This window comes from Gorilla gorilla, chromosome 20 (assembly GCF_029281585.2).
Source record: "Gorilla gorilla gorilla isolate KB3781 chromosome 20, NHGRI_mGorGor1-v2.1_pri, whole genome shotgun sequence".
Lineage (NCBI taxonomy): Eukaryota > Metazoa > Chordata > Mammalia > Primates > Hominidae > Gorilla > Gorilla gorilla.
This window is the reverse complement of record NC_073244.2, coordinates 18,303,485-18,327,500: the sequence shown is the minus strand read 5'-3', so window position 1 is coordinate 18,327,500 and position 24,016 is coordinate 18,303,485. Positions and strand designations below refer to the sequence as shown.

General features: G+C 43.4%; 2 protein-coding genes and 1 pseudogene across 4 annotated transcripts in view; 2 read left to right on the top strand and 1 right to left on the bottom strand.

Annotated features, from left to right (window-relative positions):
- LOC101154200 (zinc finger protein 44) overlaps nucleotides 1-18,090 on the top strand; it is a 24,523-nt gene extending 6,433 nt beyond the window's left edge. For both annotated transcript variants that reach the window (XM_019016078.4, XM_055371742.2), the window contains exons 2-4: nucleotides 13,817-13,943; nucleotides 14,868-14,928; nucleotides 15,830-18,090. In XM_019016078.4, coding sequence (XP_018871623.2) covers nucleotides 13,817-13,943; nucleotides 14,868-14,928; nucleotides 15,830-17,486 — 1,845 coding nt within the window. In that variant the 3' untranslated portion in view covers nucleotides 17,487-18,090. The remainder of the gene's footprint in view (nucleotides 1-13,816; nucleotides 13,944-14,867; nucleotides 14,929-15,829) is intronic.
- On the bottom strand, nucleotides 3,315-4,210 carry LOC101132926 (small ribosomal subunit protein uS5-like; annotated as a pseudogene).
- A 2,422-nt stretch (nucleotides 18,091-20,512) lies between the features above and the next one.
- The window catches only part of LOC109024224 (zinc finger protein 709-like), a 44,643-nt gene continuing 41,139 nt past the window's right edge, over nucleotides 20,513-24,016 (top strand). For both annotated transcript variants that reach the window (XM_063701034.1, XM_019016080.3), the window contains exon 1: nucleotides 20,513-23,645. In XM_063701034.1, the coding sequence (XP_063557104.1) occupies nucleotides 23,616-23,645 (30 nt within the window). In that variant the 5' untranslated portion in view covers nucleotides 20,513-23,615. The remainder of the gene's footprint in view (nucleotides 23,646-24,016) is intronic.

Sequence of the window (24,016 nt, the reverse complement as noted above, 5' to 3'; positions counted from 1 at the left end):
CTCAAACTTCTGACCTCATGATCTGCCTACCTCAGCCTCTGAAAGTGCTGGGATTATAGGTGTGAGCCACTGTGCCTGGCCTCTTAAATCATGTTTATTACCAGGATTACAGGGCTTTTGTAAAATTGAACGTTATCAGCTGCTTGGTTTTGTATTCAGTGAGTTGGTTTAATTAGAGTGAAATTGCACAAATTAAAATGTCTTGGAGGGCTGACATATGTCTTCCATTTAGGTATTCTTGACATACACTTTATAACAAACTGATAACCTTAAGCAACTTGTTTAACTGAGTTCTTCAACTTGTTGTAGCAAATTATTAAATCTGATAGTAGAGTTGCTGGTTTTATACACATTTGGTTAAAAGGGTGGTCCCTAGGGCTTGCATTTGGCATCTGCAGTAGGGTCCCTGTTGTGGAACTGAGCCCTCAATTTGTGGGGTCTGTGGAAATGTTAAGTGGTGTCAGCATTGAATTATTGAACACCAGTTTTTCTTGGAGAATTGGCTCGTGTTCAGCAAATGCTACATATTTGCTGTCAGAAGTAATGTTAGATAAAAGACACCATGGGTCAGAACCATAACTCTGAATTTGTCATTGTTACTCATTATAGGTTCAGTATGTATTCACCCATAAGCATAATTTTGCCTCTTCAGTTTCCAATTAGTTAATACTACCATTAACATACCATCCATATAATGCTGAAAAGCCATTCCTACTACAGGGTGTCTACCCAAAGGAGTGGAAATCATTACATCAAAAAGTTCCCTGCTCTCATGTGTTTATTGCAGACTATTCACAATAGCAAACATACAGAATTAGCCTAAGTATCCATCAACAGAAGATTGAATAATGAAAATGTGGTATATTCACACAGTGGAATACTATTCAGACATTAAAAATAATGAAATTGTGTCTTTTGCAACAATATGGATGGAATGGGAGGCCATGATCTTAAGTGAAACAACTCAGACACAGAAAGACAAATACTGCCTGTTCTCATTTATAAGTGGTAGTTACAGAATGTGTATAGGGCCAGGCGCGGTGTCTCACGCTTGTAATCCCAGCACTTTGGGAGGCTGAGGCAGGTGGATCACGAGGTCAGGAGATCGAGACCATCCTGGCTAATGCGGTGAAACCCCATCTCTACTAAAAATACAAAAAATTAGCCAGGCATGGTGGCACACGCCTGTAGTCCCAGCTACTCGGGAGGCTGAGGCAGGAGAATCCCTTGAACCCGGGAGGCGGAGGCTGCAGTGGGTGACAGAGCGAGATTCCGTCTCAAAAAAAAAAAAAAAAAAAGAATGTGTATATATGTGGACAGTGAAGACTCATGGGGATGAGGGAGGTTATTTGGTGGATAATGGGGGTTGCTCCAGGGATGGATGCACTGAAAGGCCTGACTTTACAAGGCAATATATCAATGTAGTAAAATTGCACTGGTACTCCATGAATATATATATATAATTTATACATATATGTGTATATATATATATTATACATGTGTGTGTGTGTATATATATATATAAAAGGAATGCACATTTTAGGGTATTACCCAAGACTACTGAATTAGTAATTCTTGGAATGGGGCCCAATGATTTTTTTTTAATTTTTTTTTTTGAGACAGAGTCTTACTCTATTGCCCAGGCTGGAGTGCAGTGGCGCAATCTTGGCTCACTGCAACCTCTGCCTCAGCCTCCCGAGTAGCTGGGACTACAGGTGTGCACCACCACGTCTGGCTGATTTTTGTATTTTTAGTAGAGATGGAGTTTCACCATGTTGGCCAGGCTGGTCTCGAACTCCTGACCTCAAGAGATCCACCTGCCTCAGCCTCCCAAAGTGCTGGGATTACAGATGTGAGCCACTGCAACCAGCCCCAATGATCTGTTTTCTTTTTCTTTTTTTTTTTTTTTTTTTGAGACCAAGTCTCGCTCTTTCGCCCAGGCTGGAGTGCAGTGGCACAATCTCAGCTCACTGCAACCTACCTCTGCCTCCCAGGTTCAAGCAATTTTCTGCCTCAGCCTCCTGAGCAGCTGGGATTACAGGCGCCCGCCACCATGCCCGGCTAATTTTTGTATTTTTAGTAGAGATGGGGTTTCACCATCTTGGCCATGCTGGTCTTGAACTCCTGACTTTGTGATCCACCCACCTCGGTCTCCCAAAGTGCGGGGATTACAGGCGTGAGCCACCGCGCCTGGCCTCCAATGATCTGTTTTTTAACAAGCCCTTCAGATGATTCTCATGCATGAGAACTAGTTCATCAGAGCAACCTGTTAAAATATAATGCAAAAAGATATAACTAAAATGTAAATATAATTAGTAACTAAATTGGAACACTAGAGAATATTGATTTGATTCAGAGACATCAAGAAAGGATGAACGGGGGGAAAAACACAAAAATTGTGCTGAAAAGGTTTTTGTTTTCTTTATTTGCCTCAATCTGTTTGACACATGCTAAAATCTGAGGCTATGGGTCATGCAGTTTACTCACACATTGCAGTGCTCATAGGACTTGACTTTTTTTTGAGTTTTTTTTGAGATGGAGTCTCGCTCTGTCACCCAGGCTAGAGTGCAGTGGCGTGATCTCGGCTCACTGCAAGCTCTGACCCCCGGGTTCATGCCATTCTCCTGCCTCAGCCTCCTGAGTAGCTGGGACTACAGGCGCCCGCCACCACGCCCGGCTAATTTTTTTGTATTTTTAGTAGAGACGGGGTTTCACTGTGTTCTCCAGGACGGTCTCGATCTCCTGACCTCGTGATCCGCCCGCCTCGGCCTCCCAAAGTCTTAGGATTACAGGCGTGAGCCACCGCACCCGGCCAGGACTTGACTTTTAAGTTAATTTTTTGATGTTGTTGACAATGTTATTTTTGGTTTTGTCTCTACATGCTAAGAGTTCATGAATTTTTCAACACATGGGGGAACATTGCTGGGTTATAGATTATAGACAAACTTCAGTTTACTAGGAAATCATAATAGCATGTGTGGATTAACCGTCTGACCAGGCCGGGTGCTGTGGCTCCCGCCTGTTGTCCCAGCACTTTGGGAAACCTTGGTAGGTGGATCACCTGAGGTCAGGAGTTTGAGATTAGCCTGGCCAACATGGTGAAACACCATTTCTACTAAAAGCACAAAATATCCGGATGTGGTGGCGGGCGCCTGTAATCCCAGCTACTCGGGAGGCTGAGCCAGGAGAATTGCTTGGACCCGGGAGGTGGAGGTTGCAGTGAGCCGAGATCGCGTCTTTGCACTCCAGCCTGGGCAACAGGAGTGAAAATCTGTCTCAAAAAACAAACAAACAATGTATACATGTCTGTTTATACATTTTTTTCAGGCTTAATTTACTTTATTTTTCTTATACGAAAGCCCTATGTTGTAGCCACAGCTGGAGCCTGGGTCCTCTGCACAGAGACTCTGGTGTCGGTCTTAACGAGGTGGTCAGTGAATTCCTCATAGGGAGACTTGGTGAATACAGTCTCCTTTCAGAGGTCAGGGGTTAGGTAGCTGTAGGTCTTAGAGATGACATCAAAGGTGGCCTTGGTGAAGTTGCCCAGGGTGGCAGTGCAGCCCCGGGCTGAGGTGTATCAGTCACCGATACTAGCCATCATGAGCAGCTTCTTGGGCACAGGCGCTGAGACGATGCCAGTGTCCCTGGGTGCGGGGATGAGGCGCACCAGCACAGAGCCGCAGTGGCCTGTCACCTTGCAAGGGACGGTGTGGGGCTTGCCGATCTTGTTCCCCCAGTAGCCTCTGTGCACGAGGACAGTGGAGAGCTTGGCCAGGATGATGGCCCCACGGATGGCAGTGGCTGCCTCCTTGGAGCACTTAACTCCCAGACAGACATGGCCATTGTAGTCCCCAATGGCAACAAACGCCTTGAACCTGGTGCGCTGGCCGGCACGGGTCTGCTTCTGCACTGGTGTAATCAAAACTTCATCCTTGAGAGAGGCCCCCAGGAACAAGTCAATGATCTCAGATTCCTTGATGGGCAGGGAGAAGAGATAGATCTCCTCCAGGGACTAGATCTTCATGTCCTTGACCAGGCAGCCCAGCTTGGTAACGGGCATCCACTTCTTATCCTCGGCCTTGCCTCTCAGAGCTCCGCGGCCCCGGCCCCGGATGCCACTGCCGAAATCTCCGCGGAAGCCACTGTGGTTCCCCATCCCAGGGTCCCCAGGGCCTCTGGACCCCCGCGCTGCACCTGCGTCATCAGCCATTTGGTGTTTTCTCGGAGAAGAAGCTATACCTTTTAATATTTATCTTTTAGTTATCTCCATGTGATTATGTATTATCTCCATATGATTATATATTGTGTTTTTACTGGATTAGCATTCATGTTGAACATATCTCCTTTGTGGGCTTTCATCTGTGAAATAATTCTCAGTCATTTAATTCATTTGCATAGTAAATGCAAATGTTTGCTTTGTTTCTCTCTTTTTGTTTTAGGCATACTTTATACACGAATCCTTTTTTACATGGAGGGATTGGTAATATTTCCTTTCAGATGGTGGTTTATCTTTTAAATTTATTCTATTTAGATGAACTCTTCCTAAATTTTTTATTTTTTTAGATAATGTCCAGCTCTGTCACCCAGGTTGGACTGCAGTGGCATAATCAGCTCACTGCAGCCTCAAACTCCTGGGCTCCCAAGTAGCTGGGACTATAGGCATGTGCCACCACACTTGGCTAATTTTTTAATTTTGTGTAGCCAGAGGGTCTGCCATGTTGCCGGGCTGGTTTCAAATTCCTGGCCTCAAGAGTTCCTCTTGCCTTGGCCTCCCACAGTACTGGGATTATAGATGCGAGTCACTATGCCTGCTTCTTCTTAATGTAATTAGAGTTCAATTTACCAGACTTCTCCTTTGGAAGCTACTTTATTTTCTTATATAAGAAGACTCTTGTTAAATAAGAAAAACATTTTTCTGGCTGGGCGCGCGGTGGCTTATGCCTGTAATCCCATCACTTTGGGAGGCCGAGGAGGGTGGATCACGAGGTCAGGAGATCATGACCATCCTGGCTAATAAGGTGAAACCCCGTCTCTACTAAAAATACAAAAAAATTAGCCAGGCATGGTGGCAGGTGCCTGTAATCCCAGCTACTCGGGAGGCTGAGGCAGGAGAATGGCATGAACCCGGGAGGTGGAACTTGCAGTGAGCCAAGATCACGCCACTGCACTCAAGCCTGGGCAACAGTGCGAGACTCTGTCTCAAAAAGAAAAAAAAATTTCTGTAATTTCTAAAAGTGTGCTGCTTTTGTCTTTCATAGGTGTTGTATATTCTTCTAATTTAATCTTTAGGTCTGTCTCTTGAAACTGGCTATAAACTTTATCTCTGCTCTGGTGTATCTCCAGGGATTTGGTTGGGGATGGTTACGTTGCACCTTTCATGGGATACTTTTGTTTACCAAAAATAAGGCCATTGAGGCAGATACAATTTGATAAAGTTTTATTATAAGCCAAATTTGAGGATCAACTTGAGAAGACACACCAACAAATTTGGATGTGTTCCAAAATTGATTACAAGTTGGATGCCTTTATGAGAAAGTTTAGGAGAAGCTGGAGGACTACTCATACCGGAATTGTCATTTTCCTTGAAGGGTACAATATAGATGTTACAATCATTGCCTATAGATGACAGCTGACAGGCTAAAATGTTCTAAGTGGAAGACAATCAGCAAAACCTGATTCAGAAATAAATCAGTGTCTTTTTTGATGTTAGTAGATCACGTTAATCATATCAACAGTTTGAAGAACTCACAATAAGATTTGAGGGACTCATGATAAGATCCTTTACTCGCAGACAGAATGTAAGGCATTTAATTAGAAGACTTCTCACCAGGCGCGGTGTCTCATGCCTGTAATCCCAGCACTTTGGGAGGCCTAGGTGGGCGGATCACCTGAGGTCAGAAATTCGAGACCAGCCTGACCAACATGGCGAAACCCTGTCTCTACTAAAAAATACAAAAATTAGCTGGGCATGGTGGTGGACACCTATAATCCCATCTGCTCGAGAGGCTGAGGCAGGAGAATTGTTTGAACCTGGGAGGCGGAGGTTGCAGTGAGCCGAGATCGTGCTATTGCACTCCAGCCTGGGTGACAGAGCAAGACTCCGTCTCAAAAAAAAAAAAAAAAAAAAAAGAAGAAGACTTCTCCAAGTGGGTTCATTTGGAAACCTGCCACATGTGACCTGTAGGTTATCACTTCTTTATCTTGGCAGGGAGCTTAATGCCTATATGTGAGACCAGTGACCTGATTCCTGTAGACTTCGAAGCCTAATGTGTGTAGAGAAACAGTCTACCTCTCTTAGTCACTTAGGACTGCTATACCAGATTGCCATACACTGCATGCCTTAGACAATAAAAATTCATTTCTCAAAGGTGTAGAGGCTGGAAGTCCAATATCAAGCAGATGAGGCCTCTTGTAAGGGCCTGCTACCTGGTTTGAAGATGGCAGTCTAACCCTTATGTCCTCACATGGTGGAGATATGTCTGTAATGTCTGTCTAGTTTTGGTATTAGGGCAATGTTGGCCTTATAAAATGGAATAGAAAGTGTTTCCTCTGCTTCTGTTTTCTGGAAGAGATTGTAGAGAATTGGTATCATTTCTTCCATAAACGCTTGCCAGAATTCAGCAGTGAAATCGTTCTGACCTGTTGCTTATTTTTTCTGGGACGTTTATTATTTATTAATATCTTCAGTAGATACAGGCCTATTCATATTACTTAGGTCTCTTTTTGTGAATTTTGGTAGATAGTGTCTTTCAAGGAATTGGTCCACTCCGTGTAATTTTATCAAACATGTGGGCACTTAGTTGTTCCTAATAGTTTTTTTTTGGTCATTTTACTGTCCATGGGAGTAGTAGTGATGGCTCCTCTTTTTTCTGAGTTAACTTGGCTATGGGCTTATGAATTTTAATGATGTTTCCAAAGAACCATCTGTTGGTTTGTTGATGTTTTCTACCGATTTCTTCATTGCTATTTCATTAATATCTCTTCTCATCGTTACTTTCCTCTGTTTGATTTACATTAATCTTGTCATTTTTCTCTAGTTTCCTAAAATGGAAGGTTAGGGTGTTGATTTTAAACCTTTACTTTCTAGGAAATGCATTTAATTCTTTAAATTTCCCTCAAAGCACTGCCTTTACTCCATTCCAAAGATTTTGCTAAGATATATTACTTTTCATCAACATTGCAATATTTACATTTTGCTTGACAATTCTCCTTGAAGTTTGTGTAGTTGAGAAGTTTGTGGCTTCAATCTCCACTTTGTTGAGGTTTTTCAACTATGCTTCTGTTACTAATTTTTACATTAATTTTAATATGATTTGATCGCATACTTTAAAAAAATTTGTTCAAGTGTGTTTTATGGCTGAGAATATTGTTCATCTTGGTGAATATTTCATGTAGGCTTGAGAAGAATATGTATGCTGTTGTTGAATGAATGATTCTATAAATGTTTCAATTAAATCCAGTTGATTGATAGTGCTGTTGAGTTCAGCTATATCATTAGTGATTTTCTGCAGAACTGATCTGTCAATTATTGATAGAGGTGAGTTGTTTTCCCTCAACTATAATCCTAGATTTGTGTATTTTGCCTTGTGGTTTTATACGTTTTTGCATTATGTATTTTGATGCTCTGTTTTATGGGCATAGATGTTAAGGATTATTATGTCGTGTAGGATTGACTTCTTGATCATTATGAAATCTCTCTATCCCTTGTAATTTTTTAAAAATCTAAAACCTGATTTGTCTGAATGTAATACAGGTCTTCCAAATTTCTTTTGATCAGGGCTAGAATGGCATATATTTCTTCATACTTGTATATTTAATGTATCTGTGTCTTTCTGTTTAAAATACTTTTTAAAAATATAGTTTGGGGCCTTGTTTTTTTTTCACTCTGCCAGTCCCGTTCTTTTTTACTGGTGAATATAGATAATACACATTTAAGTGGCAGTTGGCATAATTGGATTCAGATAAACATGTATATTATTGTTTTCTATTTGTTCTTCTTTGTGTTTTTTAACTTCTCTTTTCTGCCCTTTTTCCTTTTAGCTGAGCATTCTATATGATTTTCTTTTCTTTTTTTTTTTTACAATTTGTTCTTGTCACTTAATATTTTTGCAGTTCTTTTTTTGTTCTAGTCCCTTTTTTCCATAGTATTGCATATATATTGCATAGTATTCCATTGTATGATTAGAACAGTTCTTTTTTTTTTTTTCCCAAGGCAGAAGAATTTTTCTTAGTACAGAACAAAATGAAAGGTCTCCCATGTCTACTTCTTTCTACACAGACACAGCAACCATCTGATTTCTCAATCTTTTCCCCACCTTTCCCCCTTTTCTATCCCACAAAACCGCCATTGTCATCATGGCCTGTTCTCAATGAGCTGTTGGGTACACCTCCCAGACAGGGTGGTGGCCGGGTAGAGGGGCTCCTCACTTCCCAGTAGGGGCGGCCGGGTAGAGGCGCCCCTCACCTCCCGGACGGGGTGGCTGGCCGGGCGGGGGCCTGACCCCCCCACCTCCCTCCCAGACGGGGCGGCTGGCCGGGCCGGGGGCTGATCCCCCCACCTCCCTCCCGGACGGGGCGGCTGGCCGGGCGGGGGGCTGACCCCCCCACCTCCCTCCCAGACGGGGCGGCTGCTGGGCGGAGACGCTCCTCACTTCCCAGATGGGGTGGCTGCCGGGCGGAGGGGCTCCTCACTTCTCAGACGGGGCTGCTGCCGGGCGGAGGGGCTCCTCACTTCTCAGACGGGGCGGTTGCCAGGCAGAGGGTCTCCTCACTTCTCAGACGGGGCGGCCGGGCAGAGACGCTCCTCACATCCCAGACGGGGCGGCGGGGCAGAGGCGCTCCCCACATCTCAGACGATGGGTGGCCGGGCAGAGACGCTCCTCACTTCCCAGACGGGGTGGCGGCCGGGCAGAGGCTGCAATCTCGGCACTTTGGGAGGCCAAGGCAGGCGGCTGGGAGGTGGAGGTTGTAGCGAGCCGAGATCACGCCACTGCACTCCAGCCTGGGCACCATGGAGCACTGAGTGAACGAGACTCCGTCTGCAATCCTGGCACCTCGGGAGGCCGAGGCTGGCGGATCACTCGGTTAGGAGCTGGAGACCAGCCCGGCCAACACAGCGAAACCCCGTCTCCACCAAAAAAATACGAAAACTAGTCAGGCATGGCGGCGCGCACCTGCAGTCGCAGGCACTCAGCAGGCTAAGGCAGGAGAATCGGGCAGGGAGGTTGCAGTGAGCCCAGATGGCAGCAGCACAGTCCAGCTTGGGTTCGGCATCAGAGGGAGACCGTGGAAAGAGAGGGAGGGGGAGACTGTGGAGAGAGGGTGAGGGAGAGGGAGAGGGAGAGCATGATTTTATTTTCTATATTATATATCTATATAGTCTACTTTTTCTTAGATTCTATTAGTGAGTTCCCCAGAGTTTGTGGTATAGCATTCACAACTAATGGGCCTTCAATTTCAAATAGTACTATATTGGCTTCAGGAATAGTGCTGGTATAATAGACAGTTCCGAAGTGTGATAGACTGTTCTTCCTCCCATCACATATAACATTACTTTCATTCATTAGTTCAACTGGGAGCTATAAACTACTGAATACATCGTTGATATTATTATTTTTTCTTTTGAGACAGAATCTCACTCTGTTTCCCAGGCTGGAGTGCAATGGCATGATCTCAGCTCACTGCAACCTCCGCCTCCTGGGTTCAAGCAATTCTCCTGCCTCAGCCTCCCTAGTAGCTGGGATTACAGGTGTGCACCACCACGCCCAGCTAATTTGATATTCTTATTTTGAACAAACCTATATCTATTAGATCAGATAGGTATAAGAAGAGTAAAGATTTTTTTGTGCCTTCATTTAATTGTTTCCTAACACTCTTCATATATATGTGTGTGTATACACACACACACACACACACACAATCTGAATTTCTAACCCATATCATTTTTTTTCTCTCTGATGAACTTCTTTTAACATTACTGGCAAGGCAGGTATACCAGTCACACATTCTTTCCATTTCATTCCCCCTCTTTTTTTTTTTTTTAACTCAGACCAGGTAATTTCAATTGTTTTACCTTCATTTTAGTTTTTTTTTTTTTCCACTGGTTGCTCACATCTGTTGAATACCTTTAGTGATGTTTTCATTTAAGTTGTTGTATCTTGCAGCTGCAGAAATTCTATATGGCTCAATTTTTAACATATTTTGGTATTATTTTATCCCTACATCAATTTTCTGGTTTTCTCTTAGTTCTTTGTTTATTATTGTCTTTACTAAGTTAAATATATTTAAGACAGTTGCTTTACTGTTTTTATTCAGTAAATCCAGTGTCTGAGGTTTCTCAGAGATGATTTGTCTCAAATTGTTTCCATTAATGAGTCGTATTTTCATGTTCCTCTGTTTTATTTCTCTTGGGTTTTTTTGGGGGTGGGGGTATTGAAAAGGAGACATTTGAATGTTATAACTGGGTAACTCTGGAAATCAGACTTTTGCCCCTTAATTGTTTGGTATTCTTGCTTGAAGGCTGAAATTATTCATTTTTTTTCCTTTTTTTAAATAGAGACAGAATCTCACTATGTTGCCCAGACTGGTCTCGAACTCCTGGCCTCAAGTGGTCCTCCTCCCTCAGCCTCCCAAAGTTCTGGTATTACAGGCTTCAGCCACTGCACCTGGCCTATTCATTTGTTTAGTAACATTTCCAAATTAGTTTGCAGAGACTATATTTCCTACTGGGTATAGACACTGAAGTCTCTGTTCTTTAGCTTGTGTTCATGCAGTGTTCTGACAGAGATTTCCTGACTTTAGCTTGTGTTCATCCAGCGTTCTGACAGAGATTTCCTGAATGTTAGAAGCTAAAAGTAAAAAAGAAGATGAAACAAACAAAAACCTGACCTCTTCCAGTCTTCATGGATGGCTCTCTGCTGGGGCATTCTTTGAGCACTTAGCCACAGTATTTACTACTGTAGCCTTCTCTTTCTGTTTAAATCTGGATGTTAGCCAGAGCTGAAAAAGAGGATCCCCACCCATCTTTTATAAAAATATATTGTTTCCTGTGCCTGCGTGGGGCTTTCTCCATTCTCCAGTATATCTGGGTGCTTTCGAATATGCTTATTTGTAAAGAAAAATTATACCCTAGCCTTTTCTCCTGGGACTTAGATGGTCTAATATATGTCTTTTTTTTTTTTTCCTTGAAATAGTGTCATTCTTTCACTCAGACTTGAGTGCAGTGGCACAATCGTAGTTCACTGCAGCCTCAACCTCCTAGGCTCAAGCAATTCTCCTACTTTCCTGAGTAGCTGGGACTACAGGCATGCGCCACCATACCCACCTAATTTTGTTTATTTTTTGTAGAGATGAGGTCTCCCCACATTGCCCAGGCTGGTCTTGAACTCCTTGCCTTTAAGCAATCTGACCCCCTTGGTGCCAAGACCAGCTCAGTCGTGGAGAGCCTAACCCAGTGGCACTAGAGGAATTAAAGAACACACACACACACAGAAATTTAGAGTGTGGAGTGGGAAATCAGGGGGCTGAGAGCCACGAACAGAGTTTTACCCTCATATTTATTGACAGTAAGCCAGTGATAAGCATTGTTTCTATAGATTATAGACTAACTAAAAGCCTTCCTTACGGGAAACAAAGGGAAGGGCTCTGGCTAGTTATCTGCAGCAGGAACTTGTCCTTAAGGCACAGATGGCCCATGCTATTGTTTGTGGTTCAGGAACGCCTTAAGCAGTTTTCCACCCTGGGTGGGCCAGGTGTTCCTTGCCCTCATTCCGGTAAACTAACAACCTTCAGCATGTGCGTCATAGCCATCACGAGCATGTCAGAGTGCTGCAGAGATTTTGTTTATGGCTAGATTTGGGGGCCTGTTCCCAAAACCTTGGCCTCCCAAAGTACTGGGATTACAGGTGTGAGCCACCACACCTGGCCTTCTAATGTATGTCTTAGTCATCTTGTGTTGTCCTAGGTGGCTGCACACTTTTTGTGTATTTTACAACATTTTAAAGTAGTTCCTGCCCAGTTTGACTCTGGTTGGATTCCGTTGTAGATGAAATAGAAAAGAGAGCCTTGTTTCAGACCTTCGGTTAGTCCCCAGACTGATTCGAAAATACAAAGGCAATAATTTGGAAACAAAATGTGATCTGTACACTCTGTGGTGATCAGAGTTCTACACTGGGAACTCTGCTGTCTTCAAGACTGGCAATGAGATGGGCAGAGATGGGGCCAAAGAAAAAACAATACAAGGCTTTTCTATCATTTTTCACTTTCCTGTTTATGTATCTTTTTCTCTCTGTTAATAGTATGGGATGTGAAAAATTACAGTTTTAAATCTTCTGTTTGTTTTTGTAAAGCTGTCTACTTTCTTGATGAGAAGGTTTTTTTTTAAACATCTTTAGACATTTATGACTTCTATAAAAATTGGTTTATGTAATGTTATTGATTATTAAATGTCTGCTGTTGAGATTTATGGAATATAATTGATATTCATGGAAGCTGACACTGAATTCTGTCTAAGAACATTTGCAGTCTGTCCTCTTCTTTTCTTTCTCCTTCGACATTACCCAATAAAAAGTTACAATTTTTTCTATTTAGTTGGTAAAATCTCTTTTATTAGTCTTTTGTCGTACTTAACTACATTTGATCTACAGGGAACCAGTCACCAGCTTCCAAATATTCTCTCTGTGTAATCACATAGGATAGGCTAAATCCCCCAAGTAAGAAATTGAAAAAACAACAACAGCAACAAAAATATGAAATATCGTCTACCAGAGTTGCACATTAGGGACCCCATGCCTAGAGTGTTTCTTTGTGTCTGTCTTAGTCTATAAGACTGTTTTTTTTGTTGCTTACAACAGGATACCAGAACTGGGGTAATCTATAAGAAATGACATTTATTTTTTGCAGTTCTGAAAGCTGGGAAGATCAAGTAAGGTCAAAGTGGGCATCTGGTGGGAATCTTGCTCATGGGGACTCTGTAGAGTCCCTGGGTGGTACAGGGCATTACATGATGAGGGGACTGAGTGTCTAGCTGAAGTATCTTCCTCTTCTCATAAGGACACCAGAACCTCATCTGTGATAACCAGTTTATTTATTAAGCCATTCATACATGAGTGGATTAATCCATCCATATGTTCCAAACCCTCAAGACCCACTCACCTCTTAAACCACTACCTTTGATTACTTCCACATTGGAGGTTCAGTTTCAGCATGCATTTTGGAGGGGAAGACATTCAAACCTAGCAGTGGCTGATTGGGTACGCTTCCTCTGCTGAGGATGTAATACAATTCCAAACTCTCAGAGGGAAATTAGGAGTTAAGCAAATACCATAATTTTTACACAAACAGTTTAGGCACACTCCACCCCCTTTATTAGTTATGCTCACGGGGCCCTCCCCTAAATACATTGTCTAGACACCACGAAAGGTTCAACATTGTGAACAAGCAGTTGTAAGGATATGCCATCTCAGGACTGCTAATTGTAACTCTCTTTTGCACAGTAGGTGGTAGGACTTTGTCATGACAAGGACTACAGACCCACTGTAGAAACAGACATTAGGAGTAATCCAGGCAATAAGATTCACTTGCATAATTCACCAATAAGAGATATGTTCCTACTCAACTGTTATTTTAGCAAGCCCAATTCCAGCATCAGAATTCCAGCATCAGACGGTGAGTGCAGACACAGAATAAGAGTGGATTTACCATGTCATTGAATAAATGCTTGGAAACCACAGCATCATGGGAAGTTTATGAAGGTGAGTATAGGTTCTCAGTACTGTGAGTTTCAACCTTCCTTTTCTGGACATATGGGATGTTTCAGGACTCAGTGGCCTTTGAGGATGTGGCTGTGAACTTCACCCATGAGGAGTGGGCTTTGCTGGGTCCATCACAGAAGAATCTCTACAGAGATGTGATGCGAGAAACCATTAGGAACCTGAACTGTATAGGTATGGATGACATCATGTCTTCATTTAGTCAATTAGAGACATTTGTTTTGTGGTCATCAATGCTGTTCAGTGATTTGAAATATGGAAAAGGGATACAGTTTATTCCTGAACAACACAGGGTGAAGTGCCAGGCCCCAACCTGTTGTATGTCCTCATATAATCTTTTGTCTGCCACAGCTTAACCTACTTTTGACCAGCAGCCTTATCAGTCATATAAACAAGTGACGAGCACATATATGTCATATGTATTGCATACTGTATTCTCAGAATAAAGTAAGTTAGAGAAAGTAAATTTTTTTTCTTTTTTTTTGAGATGGAGTCTCACTCTGTCGCCCAGGCTGGAGTGCAGTGGCACCATCTTGGCTCACTGCAAGCTCCGCCTCCCGGGTTCACACCATTCTCCTGCCTCAGCCTCCTGAGTAGCTGGGACTACAGGTGCCCGCCACCATGCCCAGCTAATTTTTTGTATTTTTAGTAGAGACAGGGTTTCAACATGTTAGCCAGGATGGTCTCGATCTCCTGACCTTGTGATCTGCCCACCTTGGCCTCCCAAAGTGCTGGGATTACAGGCATGAGCCACCACGCCCGGCCTAGAGAAAGTAAATATTAATAAGAAAATCTTAAGGAAGAAAAACTATATTTACTCTGCATTAAGTTGAAATGGATCATCATGAAGGTTTTCATCCTCATCTTCACATTGAGTAGGCTAACTAAGAAAAGGGGTTGATATTGCTGTCTCAGGGGTAGCAGAGACTGAAGAACATTTATATATAAATGGACTTGCGCAGTTCAAACCTGTGTTGTTCAGGAGTCAACTATAGTTCAATGAATGAATCATACATGATTGTAGTGTACATAAAATCTTAACAATTTTTGTATCATTTTGTAATAATTTATAGTGAATTTTCTGGATCTCTCTTTTAGGAATGAAATGGGAAAACCAGAACATTGATGATCAGTACCAAAATCTCAGGAGAAATCCAAGGTAATTTGTACTTATAAGAGACAGGTGATGTCCTTGCAATGTTTCTGAGAATGACAAGAACTTTTAAAAAGAAGCAAAGATTATGAACAAGCCCAGCTTAAATTTATTTATTCTTAGAAAAATTTCTCTATAAAAATATATTATTAAATGTGACATAAATATATTATTAAATGTGACATAGCTATTCAGTGTTTGCAAAGTAGTTCCCATAGAAACAATATTAAGATTTCCCATATGAGGCTGGGTGTGGTAGCTCATGCCCACAATCCCAGCACTTTGGGAGGCTGAGACAGGGGGATCACTTGAGCCTGGGAGTTTGAGGCTGCAGTGATCTGTGATGGCACTGGTGCACTGTAACCTAAGTGACAGAGCAAGACCCTGTCTTAAAAAAAAAAAAAGAAAGGCCAGGCGCAGTGGCTCATGCCTGTAATCCCAGCACTTTGGGAGGCCGAGGCGGGTGGATCACGAGGTCAGGAGGTCGAGACCAACCTGGCCAACATGGTGAAACCCCATCTCTACTAAAAATACACAAAAATTAGCTGGGTGTGGTGATACATGCCTGTAGTCCCAGCTACTTGGGAGGCTGAGGCAGGAGAATCACTTGAACCTGGGAGGCGGAGGTTGCAGCAAGCCGAGACAGCACCAGCTGCACTCCAGCCTGATGACAGAGGGAGACTCCATCTCAAAAAAAAAAAAAAGAATTAAGAATCCCCATGTGCATATCATTGTCTTGAAAATAGCTGGGATTGAGTTATCTTGCACAACATTCAGTCCATTCACATTCAAGCAGGGCATGAAGCTTATAGCTTGCCTGATAACGTTAAAAATGTAAATCTAATACCTGTTGATAAATATAAATTCAATAATAAACCTTTAGTAATGTAATTTTCATTTTTTACAGATGTGATGTGGTAGAGAGATTTGGTAAAAGTAAAGATGGTAGTCAGTGTGGAGAAACCTTAAGCCAGATTGGAAATAGTATTGTAAACAAGAACACTCCTGCCAGAGTAGATGCATGTGGAAGCAGTGTGAATGGAGAAGTCATAATGGGTCATTCATCCCTGAATTGCTACATCAGAGTTGACACTGGACACAAACACCGGGAGTGTCATGAATATGCAGAGAAGTCATATACACATAAGCAGTGTGGGAAAGGCTTAAGTTACCGCCACTCCTTTCGAACATGTGAAAGGCCTCACACTGGAAAGAAACCCTATGATTGTAAGGAATGTGGAAAAACCTTCAGTTCTCCTGGAAACCTTCGAAGACATATGGTAGTAAAAGGTGGAGATGGACCTTATAAATGTGAATTGTGTGGGAAAGCCTTTTTTTGGCCCAGTTTATTACGTATGCATGAAAGAACTCACAGTGGAGAGAAACCGTATGAATGTAAGCAGTGTTCTAAAGCCTTCCCTATTTACAGTTCCTATCTAAGACATGAAAAAATACACACTGGGGAGAAACCGTATGAATGTAAGCAGTGTTCTAAAGCCTTCCCTGATTACAGTTCATATCTAAGACATGAAAGAACTCACACTGGAGAGAAACCCTACAAATGTAAACAATGTGGGAAAGCCTTCAGTGTTTCCGGTTCCCTTCGAGTACATGAAAGAATTCACACTGGAGAGAAACCCTATTCATGTAAACAGTGTGGGAAAGCATTTTGTCATCTTGGAAGCTTTCAAAGACACATGATAATGCACAGTGGAGATGGACCTCATAAATGTAAGATATGTGGGAAAGGCTTTGATTTTCCTGGTTCAGCACGAATTCATGAAGGAACTCACACTCTAGAGAAACCCTATGAATGTAAGCAATGTGGGAAATTGTTATCTCATCGCTCAAGCTTTCGAAGACACATGATGGCACACACTGGAGATGGCCCTCATAAATGCACGGTATGTGGGAAAGCCTTTGATTCTCCTAGTGTATTTCAAAGACATGAAAGGACTCACACTGGAGAGAAACCCTATGAATGCAAGCAATGTGGGAAAGCCTTCCGTACTTCCAGTTCCCTTCGAAAACATGAAACAACACACACTGGAGAGCAACCCTATAAATGTAAATGTGGAAAAGCTTTTAGTGATTTCTTTTCCTTTCAAAGTCATGAAACAACACACAGTGAAGAGGAGCCTTATGAATGTAAGGAGTGTGGGAAAGCATTTAGTTCTTTTAAATACTTTTGTCGCCATGAAAGGACTCACAGTGAAGAAAAATCTTATGAGTGTCAAATTTGTGGGAAAGCCTTCAGTCGTTTCAGTTACTTAAAAACTCATGAAAGGACTCACACGGCAGAGAAGCCATATGAATGTAAGCAATGCAGGAAAGCATTCTTTTGGCCCTCTTTCCTTCTAAGACATGAAAGGACTCACACTGGAGAAAGACCCTATGAATGTAAACACTGTGGTAAAGCCTTCAGTCGTTCCAGTTTCTGTCGAGAACATGAAAGAACTCACACTGGAGAGAAGCCCTATGAATGTAAGGAATGTGGGAAAGCCTTCAGTTCTCTCAGTTCCTTTAATAGACATAAAAGGACACACTGGAAGGATATTCTATAAGTGTATGGAATGTGGGAAAGCATTCATTGGTTTTATCACATTCAGATACTTGAAAGAAATAAATCCTGTGAATGGAAACGTGGTAAAGCCTTAAGAAGTTTCCAGGCTGGGCGCAGTGGCTCACACCTGTAATCCCAGCACTTTGAGAGGCCGAGGAGGGCAGATCACGAGGCCAGGAGATCGAGACCAGCCTGGCTAACATGGGAAACCCCGTCTCTACTAAAAATACGGAAAAAAAAAAAATAGCCAGGCATAGTTGCTCACACCTGTAGTCCTAGCTACTCAGGAGGCTGAGGCAGGAGAATCCCTTGAACCTGGGAGGTGGAGGTTGCAGTGAGCCGAGATTGCACTACTGCACTCCAGCTTGGGTGCTAGAGCGAGACTCCGTCTCAAAAAAAAAAAAGAAAAAAAAGTTTCCATTTCTTTCAAATAGAGTTGCTGCCTGCTATATGCAAGAAGATTGGTTCCAGTACACCCTGAGTATACCTAAATCCACAGATGCCAGCTCTTTTATAAAATGGAATATTCGCATGTACCTACCCACATTCTCCTGTATACTCTATATCATGTCTAGATTAATTAAAATATCTCATGCATTGTAAAAGCTGTGTACATAGTTGTATTGTTTAGGGAATCATAAGAAAAAAATCTATATGTGTTCAGTACAGACCAACTATTGCAGGCCTATCTACATAGTATATATCACCTATAATGTTACAGTTTCTTGTTTCAATACTCAGATTACTTTTGTCTAATGACCTGAAAGAATGTGTTAACACCAACCACAATTCTGGTTCTTCTCTCTTGATAACCCAAGTATTACGAAGGTTATGACGATGATTGCTGTATGGTGCCTAATGTGATGTGTAGAGGTGACTAGATGTGTGGCATCATAGATAAACAGTGAGACCTCAGGCTAACTTGAATCTTGACAGGACATCAAGATCTTCATCTATGTTGGAAGACCGACGTTCTGATTGAAGATGTTGACTCTTTGCAGGAGGCTAATACTAATGTCAGCATCTGTTCAGCTTGAGGGCTGAAGATGTTTGTGTTGAAGGGTATGTCTTCATATTTGCACATATTTAGTTAGAAGCATTGTTTTAGGAAGCTAGTTCTTTTTCTTTGAATCCCTAAAAAAACCTTAGTGTTCATTTGCATATTTTCCCTTATATGACACAGAAGCTTTTTTCAATCAAAGGATCTTAGCTGAGGTTGATTATCTTTAACACTTGCAGAGGCTATAGATGCCCCAAGATCTGCTGCAAATTTTTCACGTGTCCAAATCAATGGCACTGCTCTTCTTAATCTTCTGCATCATCATCATCATCATCATCATCATCATCATCATCATCATCATCACTTGTAGAGGATTTCAGTATATCTTCAGTTTCCTTGTTAGTGTTTCTCTGTCCTCTTCGGTGTTCCTCAATGTTGTCTTTATTCCTGTCAGAGATAGCCTTTTCCACCAACTTTCTTTGCAACATTTAAGATATTCCTGACTGCTGTATCAGTCTTGGGGAAACCCCTGAAATCACTTACTCCCTCACTCCAGTGGCTTCCAATATGCTTTGGGTGTCCTGGGCTTTAGGGCATCTACAGCCTCTGCAGTAAGCACAGTTGCATCTGCAATTGTGAAGCTCTTCCATAAGTACACTGTGGTACAGTCAGGGTTAGAATCAAGGCAATATAAATTGTATAAATATTGAGGTGGGGCTGGGCACACTGGTTCACACCTGTAATCCTAGCACTTTAGGAGGCTGAGGCAGATGGATCAACTTGAGGTCAAAAGTTTGATACCAGCCTGGTCAACATGGTGAAACCCCATCTCTACTAAAAATACAAAAATTAGCTGGGCCTGGTGTCATGCGCATGTAGTCCCAGCTACTTGGAAGGCTGAGGCAGGAGAATCACTTGAACCCAGGAGGCAGAGGTTGCAGTGAGCCAAGATCCTACCACTGCACTCCAATCTGGGTGACAGAGTGAGACTCGGTCTCAAGAAGAAAAAAAAAAAGTTGAAATGGGTGTAAATTGCCTTAATCTGCTTGATGATCCTTGATCAAGTGGCTGTGGCAGCGATAACAGTGTTAGAAGGCAAGAACATCACTTACACTTTTTCATCAGCATAACAGAAAAATTAAATTTTTGTTTCTGTATTGAACATGAGCTTTGCTGGATATACGATTCTTGGTTAAGCTATGTTTCATAGCAGAGCATGATGAGAGTGTGTGTGAGACTTCCCACTGAAAGGAGGAATGGAACCTAAGAAAGAGCAAATGTGTCTATTTTACCCTAGTTATTTATCATTACAGTAGTCAACTAATGTCACACAACAATGATCAATATGAAGAATGGGATGGAAGAAGCAAATAATGTGGTTGGAGATTATAGCATTGTCTTAGGAGACTGAAGACAAAACAACTGGAAATCTATTAAAACTGTGAAGGAGTCAATTTGCTGCTTATGGAGTGAGCATATCCTGTATTCATGATAGCATATACTATTGACAAAATAATATTTCTTGCAAATATATATAAATTTCTGAGGATGGTACTAATGCCATATGCAACATCTATTTGTGGACAAGTATGAGTGTTTTCTGATGAGATGACCTAAGTATCACCTCCACGGATATATATATATATACAACTTTGGTGGATTGAAGTCTCCTCATCCCAGTGCTCATTGGGGAGAAATCCCATAATGTAAGTAATTTGGGAAAATCCGATCCAAATTAACTCATGTATAGTGCTCCAGAAAATTTGCATCATCAAAGAAATGTTATAACATTTATAACTATTGGCCAGGTGTGGTGACACAACATCTGTAATTCCAGCACTTTGGGAGGCTGAGGTGGGAGGATCGCTTGAGGCCAGGAGTTCAAGACCAGCCTGGGGAACATAGTGAGACTCCATCTCTTATTTTATTTTATTTTATTTTTTGAGATGGAGTTTCACTCTTGTTGCCCAGGCTGGAGTGCAATGGCGCTATCTTGGCTCACTGCAACCTCTGCCTCCTGGGTTCAAGTGATTCTCCTGCCTCAGCCTCCCGAGTAGCTGGGATTACAGGCACCCGCCACCATGCCTGGCTAATTTTGTATTTTTAGTAGAGACAGGGTTTCACCGTGTTAGCCAGGATGGTCTCAATCTCCTGACCTTGTGATCCATCTGCCTTGGCCTCCCAAAGTGCTGGGATTACAGGCGTGAGCCACTGTGCCCGGCCTTCTTTTTTAGAATGTGTAAATTAGACACAATTTTTCTCATGTCATGCACATAAAAGCAGTATTTTCCAGCAGTGGTCGCTCACTCTCCTCCTTGTTGGGCAGACAGTCAGTGTATCCAGGGTGCAGTGATTTTGGAGTATCCAGGTGTGGATGAACTATTTACTTGTGGTTGGAGTGCTTCCCAGATTCTCATAGCCAGGGGCCCAGGCATGGTGGCTCAAGCCTGTAATTCCAACACTTTGGGAGGCTAAGGCAGGAGGATCACTTGAGTCTAGGAATTTGAGACTAGTCTCAGCAACATAGGGAGACCCTGTGTCTACAGATAATGTTAAAAATTAGTTGGGGTAGTGGTGCACACCTGTAGTCTCAGCTATTCGGGAAGCTGAGGTGGAAGGATTGCTTGAGCTTGGCAGGGTGAGATTGGAGTGAGCCATGATTGTGCCATTGCACGCCAGCCTAGGCAACAGAGCAAGACCCTGTCTCAGGAAAAAAAAAAAAAAAAAAAAAAATTAGCCAGGCATGCTGACATGTGCTTGTAGTCCCAGTTACTAGGTGGGAGGATAACTTGAACCCAGGAGTTTGAGGCTGTGGTGAGCTATGATCATGCCTCTGTACTCCAGCCTGGGTGACAGAGTGAGACCCTGTCTCAAAATAAATAATAGTGTAAGTTAAATAATAATAAGAAAGAGATTTTCTCCTGGCTCTGAAACCATTTCTGGACCTGCAAGGCAATCGTGGAATGAAATGGGACCATCCATCAACAGGGCAGGTAGTAGATTAGCCAGATTTACTAGTATGATGTTAGACATAGACCAATAGAACAGAACAGAGAGACCAGAAATAATCTTCATTTATGGTCTGTTGATTTTCTACAAATGCCCCAAGATAATGGGGAAAGTGTTTTCAACATGGTGCTGGGACAACTGGATATTAACCTGCAGGAAGAGGAACTGAGACCTTTATCTCATATCACATGTGAAAACACTAAAATGATGAAAAGCAAAAATACAAAGTTAGCATCAGATGTAGGAGAGTATCTTTGTGACTGGGGTGGGGAAGGAGCTGTGTGTGTGTGTAAGAACACCAAAGGCGCATGTAATCCCAGCACTTTGGGAGGCCGAGGCAGGCGGATCACCTGAGGTTAGGAGTTTGAGACTAGCCTGGCCAACATGGTGAAACCCTGTCTGTTAAAAATACAAAAATTAGCCAGGTGTGGTCACGCTCGCCTGTAATCCCAGCTTCTTGGGAGGCTGAGACAGGAGAATCGCTTGAACCTGGGAGGCAGAGTTTGCAGTGAACCGAGATCACACCACTGTACTCCAGCCTGGGTGACAGAGCAAGACTCTGTCTCAAAAATTAAAAAAAAAAAAAAAAGACAATCTGTCAAGGTGAGACTTAGAGACTAAGTCTCATTTGGGTTGTCTCCTAGAAGAAGGGTTTATAAAGTTGACAGTTTAGGGCAGAACCTTAAACTGACTCCAGGTGAGAGTTTCTTGCTTTTGAAAATAAAGATCTTGAAGGGAAGATTGTTCCCACATGAGGTGGGAACAGGAGGACATGTTGAGCTCCCAGAGTTAAATCCTTAGGTTTCTCTGCCTCATCACCAGGGACTGATAGACTCTTGGGCCCCTTTCAACAGAATCTGACTCCCAAGCTTGGGAATATGTTTGTCACTTGGCGTTTTCCTTGTAAATGGTAGCGCAGTAGACTGCTTAAATGAACCAATTCAGATGTTTCCTTTTCTTCCGTTTTTATTCCTTTATAGAATATTGCTGTCATATAACTCCCCTTTTCCCCATATATTAAATAACTGTATTCCCTTGTTGGTGTGTTTTAATTTTTTGGCTGAAAATGAGTAGGCAGGCCGGGCACGGTGGCTTACTCCTGTAATCCCAGCACTTTGCAAGGCCAAGGCAGGTGGATCATTTGAGGTCAGGAGTTCGAGACCAGCCTGACCAACAAGGTGAAACTCCGTCTCTACTAAAATACAAAAATTAGCCTGGTGTGGTGGTGGGTGCCTGTAATCTCAGCTACTCGGGAGGCTGAGGCAGGAGAATTGCTTGAACCCGGGAGGCAGAGGTTGCAGTGACCTGAGATCATGCCACGCCACTGCACTCCAGCCTGGGCAACAGAGCAAGACTCTGTCTCAAAAAAAAAAAAAAGAAAAAAAAGAAAAAATGAGTAGACTGAGGGATAAGGTGTGAGGAAGCCTTCGCCATGCCACCAACAGCCTTTCTTTCCAAATTCCTGACCCCTGGAGGACATCAAGCCCTCTCCCATGTTCCAGTGTGACCTGGTCTAGGCACCCCTCCTGCTCTGAGGCACGAGGATCGTTCCTTTGGCCACTGAGAATGCAATTCCCTTTTGTCCAAGAGGAAGAAGAAACAAAGTCCCATTAGTACAGGGAGACGCCAGTGCCAGCTCTGGAAAGCCAGGAGCAAGTTCTTCTTAAATTCCAATGTCCTCTGGCGAGGGCATGTCCTGCTGGTTTCTTATTTAAACAATAGGTTTGAGGATCTTGGACTCATTTAACTTATTGATAGGGGAAAATGGATCAGGGAGGATGCCCAAGCTGGCAAGGGCAATGGTGAAGAATCTGTCATTCTGGCCCCTCTCAGGCGCTTGCCTTACCTCTCCTCTCTGCACTGTGTCCCCCCCCCCAGGGGGAGGGGCCTAGGGCACTATCCAATCAGGTGTTCTGAGGGCGGGGCCGTGCCAACAGTCCAATCAGGCGTGCTGTAGGGCAGCAGGCGGGGCGACGCACCGAAGCCCGTGGGTTTGGGTTTTTTTTTTCTCTCGCCTTGGCGCCCTCGGGTCGCTCTCGGCTTCTCTGAAAGTGCTGAGGGTGTGTCAGCTCAGGGTGTGTCGCGATTTGCCCTGCTGTGGCCAGGAGAGCCATAAGGAGGATGCTGGGACACCCTGGAGTCCAGGAAAGGGTGAGTGTGCCGGGCTGGGGTCCCGACACGCGAGAGGAGGGGCTGGCTGGGACCAGCCGGGACCGGCTGTGGCGGGACCCGGGCCTCCCTGCGGGCGACTCCGGGGTCTGGGGCCCTAGTCCCCATGGCACAGCTCGGCCCTCGGTCCCCTTGGCCGCAGGGTGGCCCTGGTCCGGCCGGCAGTCGGGACCCCGGGCGTCCTGTCCTGCGTGGTGACTTCGCCCCCAGCCCCAGAGCCCTCTCTGGGCAGCTCCGTGCCCGCAGGCCCGCGTCTCCCCCAGATTGTGCGGGGACCACGGGAGGGTCATGGGGAGAATTCCCGCCTTGGGTGCGACTTTAGCGAAACGACGTGCACCAGGTTCTAGAATGTT